This window comes from Medicago sativa, chromosome 8 (assembly GCF_051527215.1).
Source record: "Medicago sativa cultivar Bolivia chromosome 8, Bolivia_mono, whole genome shotgun sequence".
Lineage (NCBI taxonomy): Eukaryota > Viridiplantae > Streptophyta > Magnoliopsida > Fabales > Fabaceae > Medicago > Medicago sativa.
Genome location: NC_140756.1, coordinates 77,867,069 through 77,888,390, shown reverse-complemented (window position 1 = coordinate 77,888,390; position 21,322 = coordinate 77,867,069). Strand labels below are relative to the sequence as shown.

The following is a 21,322-nucleotide window of genomic DNA, read 5'->3' as shown; positions in this document are numbered from 1 at the left end:
TGATAAGTTTGGAGATGTATTCAGCAATTTTCTGATCATCTTCCATCTGCATCAACTCAAACTTCCTTCTTAGTGATTGAAGCTTAATCAACTTTACTTTTTCATCACCTTCATGGTACTTTGAAAGAATATCCCAAGCTTCCTTGGAACTAACCGTTTTTGAGATTCTTTCAAAGTTGGCTTCATCAAGACTTTGTTGAATCAAGAACAGAGCCTTGCAATCTTTCTTCTTCAGATCTCTGTGTGCGTTCCTTTGCACTTCTGTCGCATTCGCTGCTAAATCAGCTACACCATTCTGCACAATTTCAAGCAAATCTTGTGCTCCAAACAGATTCTTCATCAGTGCACTCCATCGTTCCCAATTACGTGCTTCAAGAATTGGAAGATGCGTATTGAAACTGCTGCTACCGTTCATGGTGATTCCTTCAGCGTTTCTTTCTGCAATTGCGTGATTGAAGATCTTGTTTAACCCCTTTTATCGAAACCACAGGCTCTAGATGCCAATTTGTTAGCGCAGCAAGCTTGTTCAACAAGCAATCAGAAAACCAGAAGCAGTTTTCTATCAGAAGCAGTTTCTATCAGAAGCAGTAACCAGAAGCAGTTTCTGGTTATGGGGTATTTGAGAGAAATTAAGAGAAGAGAAAGAGTATGAATTGATGAAAGTAAAGTTGTTTATTGAATGATATCTATCAAATATGTACAATGAATTGTAGCTTATATACACAACTAGTTAGGTAGCTTAAAGCATAAGCAATGTAACAAACCCTAACCTCTTATTGGCTACACTCTAACAAACTTGTAACAAATTTTAAAACAAACTAAAACAAACTGTGAATAATCATTTAAACATGATTACCACTAAACTAAACTTGAATTAGTAACAAAACTAACAAGTGACAAGGATAAAAACCAAAATTATTACGTTACAAAGAACATTTTCATGAAATAATGCGGCAAGACAAAATTAGTCTCGTTTAATCCTTTTGGTCACTATTATAATTAAAAAACTGATTTTAGATTTATTGAATTAATGATGCATCTGGTCTATAGACCAGATACATCTGTAATTCATACCTTCTTGATATTCCTGCCAAAAATTGAATTCAGGCACAATTCTCTTTACATTTCACCAAAAAACTTGTTGGTACCAAATTTCATGAGTAAAAACATAGGTGCGTTTGATGTGCTAAACAGGATGTACTAAACAGAACAGCATAACAGCACAAGACAAACTTTTATGGTATTAAATAATTTTTGGTCTTATACAAAATTTTGGTGGACAAAAAGCTATTTTTGTATTTTAGATAACTTGTACGTGAGACAACAAGGTGTGATGTGGTTTATTGAGGGACAAAAATTTATGTTTTTGTCCTGTCCCTTGCCTCCAGTTTATCATGTCCCGGAAACAGTTTTACAAATCAAACATTGTACAACTTGAGTTATTTCATTTTTTACCAGATCAAAATGCCATAATAAGTAAGATAAAGAAATAAGTACGTAAACTGGGGAAACTTTGCGAGGGTAATTGGATAATAATAACAACAAGAGGATAACGCTAAAGAAATCTATATCATTATAATGTTGGGCATACACAAATAAATTATTATGCTTGCATCCCAGGGTTTTAAATCCTTCATGTATTTCGTCCATATATACCATAAATAAAAATAAATAAATGTAAACCATGGTTAACCAAAAGCTTTAGCTTCCTCGGCAAAATCGATCATAAGCCTTTTTAAAAAATTTATTCTCTCCTCCTCCCTATCTTAATGAAACCCCTAATTTCCACTCCATCCAAGGATAATAACAATATGACAAAAATCTAAGCATATTTGCTACACATGTTAAATGGCATAATTAAGGAACTAATAAAAAATTATCTCTTCTTGTTTTTCTTTCTTCCTTTTACTTGTTTCTCTAAGCTTTTAAGCCTTTGACTAATAACAGCAGCAGAAGAAGAGGAAGAAGATATTTTCTTAGTTGGTTGTTTTGATGATTCAACAGGCAATGATGTTTGACCATTTGCAGCTGATGCAGCATTCGCGGCTGATGCAGCCTTCGCGGCCGACGCAGCTTTTTTTATTTCTTCAAGTATAGAGAAGGAAGCTGGCGGAGATCTGGTGGGGTCTGGAGGAGGTAAATCAGGAACACCCAAAGTTTTCTTTACACCAGGAACTTTAAGCACTGCAAAATTGGAAATAAAAGAGCATACAAGGATCAGAAAAAAATCAAGAAAATCAAAATACAACAGTTCACTCATGTTTTGTAATCCCACCATCCCAAATTATGTTATTCTACCAAAAAATGTTATCCCTTTTTACATGTCTTTTTTGACAACACTTATCTTTGGAGAAGTATAAAGGAAGTCTCACCAATGACATCAACAATATTTAGGCCACATTACTACATGACTATTAGAATATCTTCGAAACAAAATATTATACTAAAGAGATAAATATCCATAAGTATTGACTCAAGGAGTAGGCAGAACTGCTCTAATAAGTCCCATGGTTGAGAATAAGTAATTATACTAACGAGATGGATATTATGTTTTTGAATAGGATAAAATACTGATTGCAACTATGCAATCTTGGCAGAGCTTATAAAACAATCGCATTTCCAGTATAGGGGGTGATTACTTAGCAACAGCAGTCAAACATGAAGTTAATAATTGTGAGTTGCACTGAATTTCATTTATATGTTTAAAACTAGGAGTGCAAGACTGTAAGTTTGAATGCAAGTTCGTCTCAGAAAGATCTGGATCGGCATGCATATACAAGTGAACACTTGACAAGAATAACAAGATGCAGGAGCAATGGATTCTCCAATTACTTGCATCATACAATCTATCATATACTCAAAGCAATAATAAATGGCAGAATCAATGCCCTAGGCAATATGCATTTTCTGAAAACAAATCAAAATTTCAAAATGACAATGTGATATTACAAATGAAAATTGTGTAGTTCCTTACCCATTCCATATGTAAATGAAAACAAATTCGATGTAAGCCAGTAACAAAATATTGCCTGCAAAATTATACATAAACACAAGTTCAAACCACATAGAATGACAGATAAAAGCAGGAATGGTTAGAATAAAATCGGCAAGCACTCCTTTTCTTAATTAACCAAACACCATTAAATCCCTTACATGTCAATTTAATTTTTTATGTGTAATGAAAATGGAGAATCAATAATCTAAAGCAATTTCCTAAGTATGTTTGGATGGAGGGTTTAGGAGGGGGGGCTTACTTTTCTTTTTTAAATTACACACTGCAAAATGATTGTGTGAACGAACTATTATATGATCATTAATCATGATGTTCTTTAAGTTTTTTTAAATATTAAATATATATCAAAGTATATATACTTAGCCCTCCAAAGCCTTCCCCTCCAAAACAGACCCTAAGTTTCCTGACTGGAATAGAATGTTGTTATGTTTCAAGTCAATAGATAACATTCTCCAGATTTCCCAACAACTTTAAAAAATTGAAGGGGATATAAAAATTGGTTGGGTGATTGGGGTGGAGGAGTTAAGGAGCGGAGTGATAAGGAGGTTAAACAAGTTAAACATATACCATTGTCTCAAGTTAATCCTTCGAAATACAAGTTAAACACATCATTAAATATATCATTTTTCCATACAAACTTACCTCTTTTGATTCTTTAACTAATGGCTTAAGGGCACTTATTAGCATATAGTAGTAGTAGTAGTAGTAATAATAATAATAATAATAATAATAATAATAATAATAATAATAATAATAATAATAATAATAATAATAATAATAATAATAATAATAATAATAATAATAATAATAATAATAATAATAATAATAATAATAATAATAACAACAACAACAACAATAACAATAATGATGATAATAATAATATAATGAGAGATGATATTTGTACAACCATTTTGTGACAACTTTCTCTCTCATACTCACATTGTGTTTTTACTTTCTCTCTCTCTTTTATTTTGATATTTGTGACAATACCTACTTTTCTTTGTATATTTTGGTTGTCAAATAAGTTGTCACACAAATGGTTGTTCATATAACATACCTCTAATATAACATACATGTCAGATGACCAAAGACATAAGGTTGAACTTTAGGAAAGGAAGGAGTGTAGTATGGAGCAATTGAGTTAAGTGGAAGCAATTAGGGAAGTGTAAACTTATGGAAAGGTATGATGGGAGCTCTGTTGCACCGACACTTCTGATTGAGGGAGTGTCCCGATGTCAGACATGTGTCATGTCCGACACCGATACAACACCGGCACTTGTGATTATATTAATCTATGTCATTTTCTCAAAAATTTATCGGTGTCAGGTGTCCATGTCTATGTCCGTGCTTCATACGATGGGAGAGAACTGGGTCTCTTGAATCCTAGACAACCCCTGTGATTGTGTTTTGCTCTTTAAATTTTCTCCAGTTTCATACACAGACTCCGCTTAATTATGATATCACCCTGATACTGTTGGGTCAGTAGAGGTAAATACATACAATATTTTCAGCTTTACATGCCTAATCTAGTTTACATGCGTTAAATATACACAACACAACTGATTTTTATTTTATGGATGTCGTTATACTTACGAAGTTGCTAGTCAAATCACATAGCCTCAAAGAGCTTACCATAGTAACATGTCCTTTCAAGACAAAAAGAAGGCCCAGTTAGGGAGGTTTACCTTTGGAAAACTCATGGTGAAAGGAACTGAAAGAAAAGCGAGAACCCTCGAGAATTTTTTCATGGTGTCACCCACAGGATTTCCTTCCATTCCTTCTTGCATATTAAACTGAAGAACAATATAAAACCAATTGACCTTAATGGGAAATCAAATATAACAGATATTATAAGACCACTTTTGTCATCTCAACTTTAAACTGTTTTCTTGTCATATGAAGTGGCTGATATTGGCAAACACTAAATAAAATTCAAAAATTTAATGTAAGACCACACAAACTTTCAGACAAGAACTCAGAAGGACAAACTAGAAAGATAGTAGGGAAAAAAAGGTTTTCAGAAAATGAAATGCTCACCTCTACTACTACTAAGAATGACAATGCAGTCAAAACTGGAAAAATGTATAAGGCATCTGGAGTTGTGAGATCAGTAAACCAGAAAGCTCCACCATGCTTGAATGATGGCATTTTTTCAGCCATGTTTGTTATCTACACCGAAGAAAATAAAATAAAACCGTGAATGGGTAGAAACAATTTAAAGGCTCCTCAGACTCCTACAGGTAGGAGGAATATCGAGGCAAAGTTAGCTTACCGCAAGAAAAAAACTAATGAAGACAGGACCTTGAATAAGGAGTCCCTTCAATGGCGAAAAAGGAGTCACGCCATATCTGCATTAATGAAACCAGCAAAAGAAAAGGAAATCTAGTGAAACAAAAAACCATGATATTTGATTTAATACTTAAAATAAAGGTTCCTTAGAGCCAGAAATCAATTACATCATATTTCTTATATATTAATCATAACAAACCTTCAATCAACTATATAGATCACACGTCCAGCCAAAAGAAATATTAAAATATCTAATTCATTTGATTGTTTACAGAAAGCACCATTTTCAATATAATGAAAACAGCAGAATCAAAATGTAGCAAAATAGTAGTGACACTGAACAGGAGAGGGGTGGAGGTTGAGTAGTTCAATTGGTTTGAGCTAAGAGTTAAAGGAGTTGGAGGACACAGGTTCAAACCCAATGAAAGATAAAATATTAACATAACAACTAATTACTAACATTAATTGGCCGTTTAAAAAAAAAAAAAAGTGGTGACAATGAACATTGAATGTTATGATTTAAGTTATGGCCATCTCAAGTCACCACAAAGATTACTCCGCTGATACATTGTATCACTGAATGCAGTGATTACACTAAACTTGGAGATTGAACTTGACTATTAGCAGTTGTATTAAATAAACAATGAAATGGCTTACTCTTTGAATAGCTCTTTCATCTTCGCCTGACCTTCAGCAACAGCCTGGGGATCAAATGTCTGAAAAATGGATCTTATTGTGATTAGAGAGAAATTGTCTTTGATATAATAACATATAACATGCATGTAAGAAAATAAAAAACTTAAATACGTTTCTCCAATATGTCAAAGAACCAGTTTGTTAGAGATTATTTCATCGAAAAATCACTTATTTAAAATGAAAATATTTTTGATGGTTTGTGTCGGAGTTGTTAATTTTAGATAAAAAGGAGGAGATATATAATAAGAGCTTCAGATTATTTATAATAACTGGATATTGAAATGATTCAACAGATTAAACACTGATTCCTAATTATATGGATATATGACTCCTAATCCTAAATTAAAACGAAAAATAATAAACAAATCACGATAATAAACAGTAATATTAAACTGATCCTACCTAGGAGATAATTTAAAATACTCGAATAGACGAGATTAGAAAATGATCATAAAAGATAAACCAAGATACTCAAATAATATCAATGATTTTTTGATATACTTTATATATACTAAAACTCCCTCAAGCTAAAGCTTTTTTAATCTTCAGAAAATGGAACGAACATGCGACATTCAGATCTTCAGTACTGATCCCTATACGTTTTACTAACGACATGGATCATCAGTAAGACACTTCACTGGTGAACTAAAAACAACAATAAACAAGCCTTATCTTATTAAGTGGGGTCGGCTACATGAATCAAATGACGTCATAGTGTTCTATCAAAAACCATGTCTTTCTCCAACTCATTGATTTTTAGATCCTTCTTGATAGTTTCTCTGATAGTTTTTCTAGGTCTTCCACTAGCTCTAGTGATTTGCCTCCCCTCCATATACTCTACTATCCTTCCTACATCATCCATATGTCTTCTCTCTACATGCCCAAACCACCTAAGTCTAGTTTTTACCATCTTTTCTACTATAGGTGATACCCCAACTCTCTCTCCATCTAATGTTGTCATTTCTAATTCTATCTCGCCTAGTCTTACCACACATCCAAAGCAACATCTCATCTCTGCTATGCTTAATTAATTTTCGTGTTGGTTTTTTACCGCCCAACACTCTATCCCATACAACATTGCCGATCTTACATACTAAAACTTGAAGATATAAGGCTCGTGCTTCTTAACTCACATACATGACAATATAATAGCAAAGCATTGTATCTACTATGAATGGTATTAAGAAATGAATTGATGAAATAAAGCAGCATTACCTTCCCATCCATCTCTGCCTTTAACTCTTCCAAGCGAGGCCTCATGATCTGCAATGCAACAGGCATGAAAGCAAGAAACAGGTATGAAAAGAAGGAGAAAGAGGTATGAAAGCAAAACAGCAGAACATACAGTAAGCTTAGAAGTAGTCTTGAGTTGATTTATTAAGAGTGGGACAGTTGCGGTTCGAATCAAGAGAGTTGTTACAACAATGGCTGACCACCTGATACAAAGGAGCAATAAGGTAAAAAGCACTTAGAAGACACCGGACACGACACTGACACAAACACACACGACACTGGATGAAGTGATAAATGAATGAGTGACTAACCAGTTAAGGCCAGTGTAGGTATGAACAGCATCAATTAAATACTGCAAGCCTTGAACAGGCAAAAAAGAATCTGCAGCAGCAATGGCGACTTCACTAACAACGGGAGCAGCCTGAGAAGATACAGCATCTACGGCCGTGTCGGAGAGAACATGAGCTACATCAGTAGTCAATTCGGTGATCTTGTCGAAACCCTGATCCGGTGTCGTGGACATATTTCTACAAAAATGATTATATCCAGCAGCGAATGGAGAAGATGGGGAAAAACCAATTGATCCATTAAGAGAGTTTCTGAATCCAAAGGACCTTGTTTGGATAAAGCTATTACTGATTCTTCCTGCTGAATCTGGATGGTCGCGTTGTTGTTTACCTTCATCGTCGCTATGGAGAATATAGGTGAAAGAAGGGTTGCATCTTCGATCTATGAGGTTTTTTCCTCTTTGTAAGAGGCAGCGTCTATAAGCCATTGATGAATTCTTTGAAAAATTATATCAAATTAGAGGAGAGAGGAGAAGGGAAATCCGAAAGAGAAGAGATAATGAAATGAGGAAAACCTCAACTGGGTTCAGCAGTGCGACGCCAACATTTTAGGGTTTTAGAATTAATTAATTCCAGTCTTTGTTAATTTTTTATTTTTTTTAACAAATAGATTTTAAACTACAGATTAATTAATAAACTAATCAACCTCCGTCAAAATTTGTTTTTTTTTTTTTTACGGTAAAGACAATTTCAATAACCAAAGTCCGGCAATAAATCAAATGTCAAGACTGCAGAAATATAAGGCGGAGTTTCTTCTACCCATATGCAATATAAATTCTTAAGAGCATATTTAGCTAAACAATGAGCAGCTTGGTTGGCTTCACGCCTAACATGCAAAAAATTTAAACTACGAAAACTACCCTTAAAATTAATACAATCTCGAATAATAGAGCCAACATAGTTGGAAGATTGTTGGTGAGCATTCAACGCTAAAACCACATTAGAAGCATCTGATTCTGCTATAAGATTCAGAAAAGACATGTCTTTTGCAAATTCCAAACCCTTCCGCATAGCTAAAACTTCTGCAACCTCTGAATCTGGTAATGAACAGACTTGCCAACAACTAGCACCAACGACAACACCTTCATTATCTCTCACCACAACATCAATACCCCACTTATCACCCTTTATCGGACATGCTGCGTCAACATTAAGCTTATAGAAACCACTAAACGGAGGTGCCCAATGAACATCAGATTTTGGCATAATTGGACCTCTACTCAGTGTCTCCACCAACATCGTACTAGCACTCTTAAAATTCACAATAGATCTTTGTGCCTTTTGAATAGTGGCAATCACATCAACATCAGTCCCCTCAAAACATTTCTTATTTCTAGCACAGCATATCTCATAACACAAGGCCAGAACATGGACTATGATATCCTCATCGACATCAATAACATTTTTCTCTAACCACTTATGAAAAGGAACATACCTGAATTCATGCGAATCAAATACCACCCCTAAAGAGGAAGCAAACCATATCTGCTTTGACCAATGACATTCCATAAAGAGATGTGAAATTGTCTCATTATGTTCCCCACAAAGAACACACAATGGGTCACTGTTTATTCCTCTTTTAAACAGATCATTTTTTACTGGTAGTTTTTCATGTAGAATCCTCCAAGAAAAGTGGATGTGTTTTGGAATACTTTTTATTTTCCATAATTTTTTCCACACTTTGTGATTATTGTCTTGCATTGAGCTATGTGAGCCATCTGCTGCACGCCTTGCCTTTAAGAAATGGTATGAACTCTTCACAGAAAAAGTAGCTGACCGTGAAGCACCCCACACAAATTCATCTTGCAATTGAGAGATTGAAATTGGCAATTGAAGAATTTGTTAAGCCTCAAAAGGGAGAAAAGTTTCATTAATTAAAGGAGCATTCCAACATCGACTCTCATGGTGAATGAACCTCCGTCAAAATTTGTTAAACTCAAGAAACAAATCAAACTCATATTCCTTAAAAAAATAAATAAACTCATATATAAAGTAAGTAATTGAAATCTCTAAGATGTAGGGCTGGACAAAACCTAATACCCGATCGACCCTGGAAAAAAAAGGGAAAAATTGAGTGAAATGGGTGGGTGCAAAGGGCAACGGCCCATCGGGTTTAAATTCCGGTTTGGTCTGGGTTGTTTCGGGCGGGTTCGGGTGTTGAGTTGTGAACCGTGGGTAACCAAACCCGCCCGCATATAATAAATCCTAACAAACTTGTCCTCGTTTATTCACCAAAAGTTGCCCTCGTTTATTCACTCAGTCTGCCTCCTCACGTTCTCTCACTTTTTTCCAATGTCCTCATCTTCTCTCCTCTTTCAATCTCTCCTTCCCCCCACCTCTTACAAGTCTTTCATTTAATTCGTCTTTCACTCATATCTCATTGCATGAAAACTACACAGTAGAGTTCTATTACATATTCCATCATCACCGCCATTCAAATCAATTTCTTCCCCTTCTCAAATTTGATCTCACTTTTTTTATTTCTTCTTATTTTGTTTCTAGTTTTAGTTTTTTAAGTTAATGAGGTAAACAATGCATATCTATGCTTTGTAGTATTTTTTTTCTTTCTTTTCTTAGTTTTAAACTTTCTCTCATTCCCATTAACCCACAGAAATTTGGTCTGGAGAGTTTTTTTTTTTCAACTTCTGCATTTCTTGTTTGAGAAAACCATGTATTACCCGACCAGCTAACTCGTAACCCATTCAAAATTGAACATGTCAAACTGAGTCTTTAGATTGATCAGAATATGGTATGGTGTCTTCGCCCGCGAGTGCAGTTGGGTTGAGCTATTGGGCCCGAGCCCGCCCGTTGTCTACCCCTAGTAAGAAGTGGATTGTCCAGCACTTATAGCAGGTTGCACTAAAGCTCTCGCATATGTAGGGTCTAGGAAGAGGTCCCACCATTTTGGTGTATTGTACACCGTCTTACTCTATTTCTTACACAAAAGGTTGTTTCTAGGTCTTGAACTCATGACCTTTCAGTTGCATGACAACAACTTTATCGTTGCGACATGACTCCCCCATCGATTGTCCGCCACTTATGGTATTGAATAACTTTTGGTCTTATACGATTTTTGGTGGACAAAAGACTATTTTGGTATATCATGCAACTTGTACGTGAGACAAAAAATTGTGGTGTGGTTTAATGAGGGACAAAAATTTATCAAACACTGCACAACTAAACTTGTCATATTATATCCTTCATTTTTTTAACATATCAATAAAAAAAATGCTTGTGTGCCTGGGAGTATATGCATTCGCGTATGAAAATGACCCCATGTTGGTAAAATTGAGTCATTGTAAGAAGCAGATTGAATGACATTATAACAATAAATGTTTCAGCTTTTTTATCGTATTGTTTGCTAACAAATGGTTGAAATTGATATACGTAATGACCCTGATAAGCCTTAACAAAAAATTTGCATTCATTCATAAGAATATGAAGTTACAGAAAGTCCCCATCAAACATAAGAATTCAATTTATAGTTTTTTCCACAAGAGAAGTTTAGACTTGCAACTTAGTGAAGCTGTTGAAGCAACAAAGCCAACATTATAACTTGCACCGCTTCAATGCAATGCAAGACAGAAGTATATAGTATATACCGATCATGACAGAGAAATGTTGAATATAATTAAATAAACATTTAAAATTCACACAAGTATGTCCAAATTATCATCCTAGCCAATATTACTACAAGCCTAGTAATGGACTAATGGGGATGTAACACATCTTGAAACTCCAAGGCATTCTCACCCCAAAGGATTGCAAATATCTTAAAGCAGTGAGATCAAATAATTTTACTCCTGCTTCTGCTACTTGCGTGGCAACCTTATGAAACCAAACTATCGTGACTCTTACCATTTGGGTTTGAGCACACTAAACATGAGTGAATCAAATCGTGATCGTGCATTGTTTACCTTAAAGAACACCAGTGCAATACTACCATCTCATATTCAATTCTCTGTCAAGGGAGATCCATTTTCAATTTTCTTCCGCGCAAGAAGATATGTTTTCTCCATTCTAAAATCTTTTAGTGATTCCTTGAACTTCCCCCCTCCATTATCTGCCTTCGACGAAGCAGGTTGACAAAGATCAAGGTCTTTTTCCACATCATCCTCGCTTTCAACGGACCTAAATGGAAAGTTATTTCCGCCATGAGCCTTAATATCATCTTCTGTCAAGCATCCATATTTATCTCTATAAATCTCCAATTCGGTATCTAAAGTTTTGACTGCTTCCTCTAGTTTAAGAAGTAATTCATTAGTTTCTTGCAGGACTTCTTCATCATACTCTATCTGCTCCTCCATCATTCTTTGATACTGTGAAGCATCCATTTGCATAGTCGCCTTCTCTTCCTGCAAGCGGGTGATCATTGCCATAGCATTGTTGGCAGCAACAGCTGAAGCACTTCTCTCTTCATCCAATTCCATGTACAAAGCCATGAGCGACTTGCGATCCAAACGAACTTGCCTCTTCAAATTATTTAAGACGGCATCGACTTCTTCATCTTGACAGTTCCCCTCAGTAGAGTCAGATGCAGATTCCATCTTTTCTAATGGTGATTTCTTGCCCGAGATAGAAGACAAAGAAGACCATCTTGGACTGTTGTTTGGAGAATCTGTAGGTGGGACTCCAAAGAACCTGTTACCCCATGGAAATGACGGGGTTTTGGGGGATTCTATGTTTATATCGTCCGATCCTATTAATAGAGGCCAAAAGGCACCTTTGTTTACTTCCTTTACTGCATAAAAAATTGAAAAAGACATTATAAATGTAGGAGTAAATAGGTATTTTAGTCCAATTGAAATTGTAAGCATCGGTTGATTTAATCCTTCAAAAATACAAAATAGTGATTTAATCCCATAAATTGAAAAATATCAATTTAGACCACCAATATGGTGCATTTTTTATTAAGAAATTGCATAAGCTTTAGCAAGCATATTACTACAAAATTCATGTTTTTATTTGCACTCACATTCTAAACTCTGATTTTTCAGGTTGTTGTCATCCTCGTTCTGTTGAAGTTCGAAATCTTTTTTTGCATTCAAGATTCGAGGCGATTCTGTAACACGAGATTCCTCGCATTTTGACGCGATGAATGGATGAGTTTGTGGCGAAGCGGTCGGAGCTTGTAAATTTGAAACAGAGTTCTTTCCTTTAGATATGGAAGACTTGAGTTTCAATGGTGCTCCACAACATGAACACTTTTGAGTACCGTTTTTCTCAACTTGTATAACCCCTTCATCCTTCAAACTCAATTGTATGTTTCCACTATCTTCAACAAAGCAATCCAGATTCTTATTCAAAACCCCTACAAGAGACTTATAGGTATCACAATCTGATTCCTTTTGCGTTGCAAATGAAAGCAAACACCCTTCGCACATCTTCCTTGTATCAGAAAGTTTCTTGTGATTATAACAAAACGCCAAAGACGAAACATCTTTCTTATGAGCCTCACACATGGAACTGTTGTAATAAAAATTAGGAGTCTTATGAGTAAGAAAATGATTCATCTTTGCGCATAGCCAACATGGAATTTCCAAATCAAAAAACCTTGCAAATTCTGTGATGAAAAATGCTAGAAGCCCATCAATGAACAAGGAAATTATCAACACCCACTCAAGCATCATGCACAACACAAAGTGTGGGAACTTTCCTATATTTCTCTCAACAAAACGTATAAATGATCGAGTCGCCATATCAAATTTCCTTCTTTTTTTTCTTGCAAGACCCAACAACAAGTAGAATGCAAAAGATAAGGATAAAACCAAACTTTTTGCAATCTATTGTGTTGGAAAGGATTAAAGACAAATTTGGTGCAATTATTTGAGAAGTTGATAATATCACATGGAAGGAAAGACCATGACCTTGTTTGGAGGGGGAGATCACGACCTTGACTTCTCTGTGTGTTTCTTTGGCTTCATGTGCATGCTTTTGCAAAGGAAGCGAATAAGAATGTTTTGGATGGTTGAACACATTTGGTTATAATTAGAAGAAAAACAGTTGTTGCTATGAAAAACCAATCACAATTATCATCCTAAAATAAAGGTTTGTCTATCAACTTTGTTTTATTATCAGACATGCTGCATAGGATCCTACAAACTCATAAGTACTTGTCAAGAATCACCAACTGTTTTGATTGGCCAGTCAAAGCATTGACCCACCTATGTTTTCCATTAAAATACTTCATCTGTATCAAAATGAGTGTCGTTTTAAGTTGTTGCACACATATTAATAAATGCAATAATGTTGTCTATAGAGATGACACTTTTACTAAAATAGCCTTGATAACTATTGGTGCATTTCCCATCATTATAAATTAAAGTAAAATGTGGTACTTTGTAAGTAGTGTGCATAGTAATAATTAAGGGGTACTATTGGAAAAAAGTAATTAATAGTGCATTGAAAACCGAAAGTGACATTCATTTTGAAACAAATTTTTTTGCTAAACCGACACTCATTTTGAAACGGAGGGAGTAGGGAATTAAAGTGCATTCTTTGTTTATTTACAAAATCAACACATTAGCTTGTTCTTTATGATGTATTTTTTTCCGAAGGAATAGTTAAAACATGAGTAGTGCTATTTGCAACGAACTGCAACATAGCGAATGGATTGCGAATTGTTTTCCATCCTTAGATTTCTTTTGGTGGAAAACATGGGCCCTTGGATAAAAATAAGGAAACCACTACATTTCAAAGTAATAGCCAATGTCGGGAATTTTTCGCTTGATATTCTCTCGCGAGATCAAGCAATTCCCTTAAAACATATCCGATACATTTGTTAAAAAAAAAAAAGAGGACTGCTATTTCTAGCGAGGCATTACTTCACGAACTTATCAAGAAGAGTAAATGGCGTTGGATTCTCATTTGGTGGCATAAACGAGTGGTTGATATAGATTATGGATTATGCTATAATACCTCATGGATTTGGATATAACTGCTCGTGGTAGATTCGCGAGAAAAACGTTCGCTACAAGAAGCATTACTAAAAAAAAACGTACATGTTTAATTTTTTTGTTCGTAACTCTTTTTTTTTCCCGAAAGATACCATATGTGTTTTAAGAAGTTAACACATTCCCACCTCGGAAGAGTTTAATTTATGCTTTTGAGTGAGACCGTATAATTGACACCGTATAACGAGTGCTACTAATACTCTATTTTCAATACTCTGCTCATTCATTTACCGAAAGAGATCAGTGTATATCACATTACTTTATGTGGGTCTCATTTATAAAGTGTAATCCTCATATTAATTAACTCAATAAATGAGCAAGTGTTAAAAAAATGTTGAAAAAAGAGTGTTTTTAGCACTACATTGTTTATATACTTATACATTTTATATTTCTTCCATTCTTTATACTATCCCACGAAGCAAAAAAAAAAAAAAAACACACTCCTCCATTTTTTAGTTAAGGCAAAGACCATCACATGGGAAAATTCCAAAAGAAAGAACTTGTTCTATAAAAGGACAACAAGCCTCGAGTTGCAAGAGTGTGTGGTGGTGTGGTGTGCTGAATAGAGTAGAGATCGGAGGTAGCGGCCTCCAATCAACCAATACCCCCTCCTTAGAGATTCAAATCATTTTTCTTCGTCTCATGCCTTCATCCATTTAATATAGAGAACACAGTAGTTAAGTGAGTCATTAGAGTAAATTGTTAAGGGATTTATGCAAAGAACTCGCTTTCATCCTCGAAGGATTGTAATTTCCCTTTTGTAAACCCTACTATCTTAATGATTTATTCAATTATGTTTTTATCTCTTGTTTTCTCCATTTCTATTTTTGTGTTTTTGTATGAACTAGCCACTTTTGTGGTTAGGAAATGATTATGTAATAACTATGTTTGCAAGTTTAGTTTGTTACAACCCTTAAATCTTCTTTCAAACAAACTGTTTTAACTCAAAATATTTGAAAGTAAAACTTGATCTCTTTTACTTTTGATGTTATAGTTCCTCGAGACCGAGAGGGTACGAGAATGGAACACGTTTGTTTGATATGAGTTAGTCCCTAACTCCTTATGCATCGAGAGGTGGGGGGATCAAGAGACTATTTTGCATGAGTACTATATCTTGGAAAAGCCTGGAAGCACTGAGATCTAACTTGGACTCTTGTCAAAGGCCAAAGGCTCAGTAGAATAACACTTCGGTGGAATCAAACACACACACACACACACACACACACTAGTATATCTCTATTGTATATAAAGGAATACATGGTTTTGGGATAATTTTTCCACTTTCAATTATACCCTTAAACATATTTTCTCATAATTCTACTATGTTGGTGTCATTCAAAAATATAATAATTTATATGGTATTTGTTATATTTTTTTTAGTGATTATATTTACTATATTGTTGGGTTATTGAAAAATATAAGTATATTTTGTTCTAATATCTGAGTGCAAAATATTGACACCTATAATTTTAATAAAAATCAAAATAATTTTATTTAAAATGAAAGCTACATATCTATACTACATATAAAGAAAATACATGAATTTATTTTCAATTTTACCTTTAATTTAAAGCATTTTACTTACTATTTTATATTTTTTATAAGGTCTTAAAGAGTGCTCCGGAAGCAGCCATTAACATTTCCCTTTTTATAATATTATTTAAATTATTAATTAATAAATAGTTAAATCTCAATAAAATAAAAACTCACACTTCAATATGAAAAATATTTTCTTAAAAACATGTAAATGGTTAAATAAGTTTTTTGTCCTAAAAATATAACTAATTATGATTTTAGTCCCTAAAAAATAAAACGGGTTGTTTTAATCCTCACATGATTTTTATTTTGTTTTTGGTCCCCAATATAAATCTGACATGTTTTTGACATTTATTGAATGTAAAAATACAAACATACAAGAGTTGAACATAATAAATGAACATGACATAAACACGTTTTGAACATAAAAAAGTTATAATCTTGACATTAGTATGAAGATAAATTGCCCCATTAGGAACCAAAAGCAAAACGGAAAATTTTATGTGAACGAAAACATTACATTTTATTTTTAAGGAATTAAAATCAAAATTCGATATACTTTTAAAGACGAAAAAATTCACTTAACCCAATTTTAAATTAGAACTTGAATACAAATCACCAAGGTCACGACAATCCAGACTAATGATACTCGTTTCTTATGGTAGGCTTGATTTCATGGCATGCCTCTAAAAAATGCTCCTGAAACGACACGGGAATATACTGGTTAATCATCATAGTCTAATCGGAACGTGCTGCCTCATTATTACCCCGTTTACCACAAAATCCATCACAGTCACTGCATTATATGCGGTTATCTTTGACCAACTTCATTTAATACCAAAGGAATGTTACTATTTTATGGAATTTGTCGGGTTGTATATAATTAGAAGAACCGCTATTTCCCTCGTGGAAAATGCACTTATAACCGGCATTACTCACATGAATTATAACCACTAAAGTTGCATCTCGTAGACTACCATCCTTCTTCAACCACCAGTTACTTACACCATCGTTTCGAGAAATTAATTTTAGGAAATTTCTCCATCCCAAAGAAACACATGTTGAACAGGGAGCATATAGTTATCAAGCAAACATGCCCCCCTCCCCCCAACAAAACCCTTTCTATACCTAATTTAGGGCGGTAAAATTGAAATAGGTTTGTCAAAAACTCTCATGCCAAACTTCCAAATCGTTTTCAGATGCTCATTCATGACATGGAAACAAATTGACTTGCATAGAGGAAGTCATCAATCAAAGAGTGGCCCAACACTTCATTCATACCATGATCGTCCTCCATCTAAATGTTATACCTTTTTCATCTTCAGAAAGGGAAAATCCTTCCATCTTTGCCTCCACAACACAAGCACATATGCAAACAACACTCGAGAAAGCAATATAATAACATTTCGAAATTCATCCGATAGAACAATAAAACATTCGTGCAAAAACCAGAACACCGTGAAAGAACTCAAGTTTTGGAGGCCATCACTACGTCATAGCTGAAAAAGTCCCGGATAGTAAGTTCACAAAAGAGAGCATATAAAAAATAAACAACACTTTTAATATGTTAGTATATCAAATATGACAGGGATAAAAAAAACTCATATCATACGAATGAGTATTCATCCTCACACATTTCTTTATTAAAAAAAAAGTATTTTCACACATTTCCTTAAACCTAATTGCATGTTTAGTTCAACAAAAGGAAATGAGAAATTTCATTAGAACAAAAATGTTAAATTGCAATATTTTTCTTTCTTATAGTGATAATTAACGTACACATTAAATAAAAATATATTCAAACACAAGCATTAAATTATTAAATTATATTTTTCCACTTTTGTAATAATTATTTAGAGGGGTTAAAATTAGTTTTCTAGAAGATTTTACCACCATTCCCTCCCCTCTCCTCTCCTTGAGAAATGAAATCAAACAACTAACATTTAATAGTGTGTCTAAAATCGCGTCAAATCCTTGCCATTCACACATCTACGAAAAGATAAGAACTACTAGTATGGATACCCGTGCCAAGCACGGGCTAGAATTCAAGCATACTTAAGTAAAAAAAATGTTGTATGTATCAAGTGTAAGTTACATTTCAACATTGAATAAAAGAGTGGAGGCTGGACAACATATAAGTTGGAAGACTCATATACTTAATACCTTAAATATTCGGTGAAAATGTAATATCATTCTCACTTGGATGATTGCTCTAGCTCCAATGGATCGATCCACACCATCGTGAGTTCCCCCATAAATTCCAACGGTCGTAACAAAACTCGGTTCGACTTTGTATCGGAAGCGCGAGTGGGAGAGTTGTTATTGTGTCAAATGTGAGTAAAAGTTCAACATTTGAATTCAAGAGTAGATGTTGAGCAACATAATATATCTAATGTCTTAAGATTTAAGGTGAAGATGTGGTGTCAATATCACTTATGTGGTTTCTTTTAGTCTAAAGTGATGATTAAACTAAATGTATGATCCCCGGTAGTAAGAAAATTATGAACTATTTTTTTTAAGTTTTTAGATGTCATGTATTTCTTTCAAACATTAATTTTAAATGAAACATGTATTAAATTTGTATGAATAAAAGCTCTTGCCAATTTGAGATTTTGAATGAGTCGCTTATACACATTACTCATTTATCTTTTAATAATAATACTTAATAAGAATGTAATTTCTTCAACAAATGAGTTCCACAAATAACTATATTGTTATATTCCAACAACACTTATTTATTTTAAAATAATTTATTTAATTAGATCTGTATAAAAGTGAAAAGAGTCGTTTCATAAACATTATTCTCTATTAGGCCCACCATTGTTTATTATGGTGTTAACCCTATGGCTTTAAAGGTAAAGGGGTCCTAGTAATCTTAAATTAAGTTGGGAGGTTAGTAAAGTTTGACCATTAACTGTTCCACCTAGAATCAAACTCATGTTTTCCATAATAATTCGTCGTTGATGGAGCTAATTAACCACATGAACAAAATTTCTTGTTTTATTTATTTAATTTTTTAATTTAACATCGTGGTGATTTTGTTTGAATCTACAACAATTAATAATCAACATTTATTTATCCTCTAAAAAAATTAACATTTATTTATTCAATATTGGTATTAGCATCTTCTTTCTATTTTCATAAACTCCTAAAACATACAACACTCATGACATTCATATTTTTAAATGGTTTTTATAATATATCATTTCCATTATTTTTTTGGAGAGAATATCCTTTCCGTTTATATAAATTAGAGCAATTAGAAAAATATACTCATGAGATATTTTGTATCTTTTTTCTCAAGTACTCCAGTGGTTAAATTCACACAATGAGGGGTATAAGTTTGAACATTGACACATGCATATCAATTTCAATGGAGCTTCCAACCGAGTTGCAATTATAGGACTGTAAAATTTATTTGAGCATTAATATGAATTATGAAATTAGAATTATTTGAAATATTTTTACTAAAAAAACATTGATTGTAATGTGATTGAACTCAAGTGGTTAGTGAGTTCCAAATTAATTAGGAAACCCGAGTTTGATTTTTCAGTAGAACAATCTTTCGATCAAACTCCGGTATACAAAGAGTCCTTTACAACAAAAATATTTTTTTTCACAATGAAAAAATTCCTATTTTGAGAGGTAAAAAATTAATTACTTCACAAATGTTTATAATTTAAATTTAATTTCAATTGAATACCGGTATTAATCATATTTATGTGGTTAAAGGTCACTGCATGAAATATATTAACAATATAAATATAAATTCCATATTAATAAAAAATGGGAATACAATCTTGGTTTAATTTCAAAGTAACTTTTTAAAAATTAGCAACAAATTTGCTTAAATTTTTTTTTTTGTAGCAATTCTCATGGTCCAAGACAAAAAATTGTAAATTATAATAAGTGATGATGGTGCTATGAATAAGAAACTTCTATAATAAGCTGAAAAAATATAATGTAGATAGTATAATATTTAAGGCTTTAGTAAAAAAAATTAAGGCATTTTTTTACCAAAGTTTAAGGCATTGTTGTATACTTAGAAATATTTTATCACAAATAAATTTTAGCATATGTGGTCATATCAATGAACAAAGTTCATTTAATTAAATGTCATAATATTTTCAAATGAAATTCAAGATGATAAAAACAACAATTGGGACAAAGACTATCACTGAAATGAATAGAAAAGACCGTGTTGACTCTTTTTTTGGATTCGATTTATGTCCCTAATTTTTTATCGGGTTAGATTTACATCCCCTACTTTTTTTTCTCCATAAATTTTATTTTTATCTTAAAAAAACTTGTTAGTGTAGATCCTTAAAATGTCAATTATTTTCTATTTTTAATTTGCAAAATGTCTTTTTTTTAGGGAATTAGCAAAATGTCTTGAATAATATTTAAAATGAAAGACATAAGATTTTATTGATTATCATAGTTTAAAAGTTATATATTTAATTAAGAAAAAAGATATCGTATAAAACAAATGTTTTTTTAATGTCAAATGTTAGTAATTAGTTGTTAGATTTTTTTTCCTTCCCGAAACAAAATTAATTGTTTTCTTCTTCATCCAATTTTGTACCAAAACCTATAACATCATGGAAAAACACATTTAAACGAAACCAATAAATACATTGAATTAGAAAATTGATATAACATTAAATGCTTGCATGATTTTGCATCTTTTGTAGAAAAATAAAAGAAAAAAATGTCATGTCCACATGCTATGTTATGGTTGAAAGTTGAGTGGAAAAACAAATATTTTGCTTGCTATACGAATTATATTTGTTGGAAAAAAATTATATTTAGCTTATTGTTAAAAAATACGTGTATGATTGAAACCTTTCATGATTTTGTTAAATCTAATTGGTCAAAAATTAAGACAAAGGGTGCATGAATCCATTTGATTGGTTGAGAAATCAAACAATGATAATAATTTGATGGTTGTCATTGAAACATGTTTTTTTTTAGGAGGCAAAGTGCCATTGAAAGATATTAATAAGAAATCAAAAATTCATTTAGTTTTGTTATTATAAGACTTTTGCAACTTTCCACTTAAAAATAAGGTAATTAATAAAAATATTAATGCAATTTTAAAGCATATGTGATTATTAATTTTAATAATAGAATGAATGATGGATACAAAAATATGACGTTGAATAAAACATAATATTTTTTCATTTAAAAAACATAATAATTTAATAATCTTTAATTAGGATATTAATTTTAAAAATAGTATAAACTCATTTAAA

General features: G+C 32.9%; 2 protein-coding genes across 2 annotated transcripts; both read right to left on the bottom strand.

Annotated features, from left to right (window-relative positions):
• Positions 1-1,550: 1,550 nt before the first annotated feature.
• LOC146901807 (mitochondrial inner membrane protein OXA1-like) lies at positions 1,551-8,100 on the bottom strand. Its single transcript, XM_085735613.1, has 9 exons — positions 7,543-8,100; positions 7,344-7,434; positions 7,214-7,261; positions 5,960-6,018; positions 5,286-5,361; positions 5,051-5,182; positions 4,699-4,806; positions 2,975-3,029; positions 1,551-2,184 (listed from the first exon to the last, which is right to left on the bottom strand). Exons 1-9 carry the CDS (start codon positions 8,004-8,006, stop codon positions 1,877-1,879), a joined length of 1,341 nt encoding a protein of 446 aa, XP_085591739.1. The 5' UTR covers positions 8,007-8,100; the 3' UTR covers positions 1,551-1,876.
• Positions 8,101-11,186: 3,086 nt separating this feature from the next.
• Positions 11,187-13,647, bottom strand: LOC146901806 (putative myosin-binding protein 5). Its single transcript, XM_085735612.1, has 2 exons — positions 12,554-13,647; positions 11,187-12,319 (listed from the first exon to the last, which is right to left on the bottom strand). Exons 1-2 carry the CDS (start codon positions 13,275-13,277, stop codon positions 11,532-11,534), a joined length of 1,512 nt encoding a protein of 503 aa, XP_085591738.1. The 5' UTR covers positions 13,278-13,647; the 3' UTR covers positions 11,187-11,531.
• Between the last annotated feature and the right edge of the window lie 7,675 nt (positions 13,648-21,322).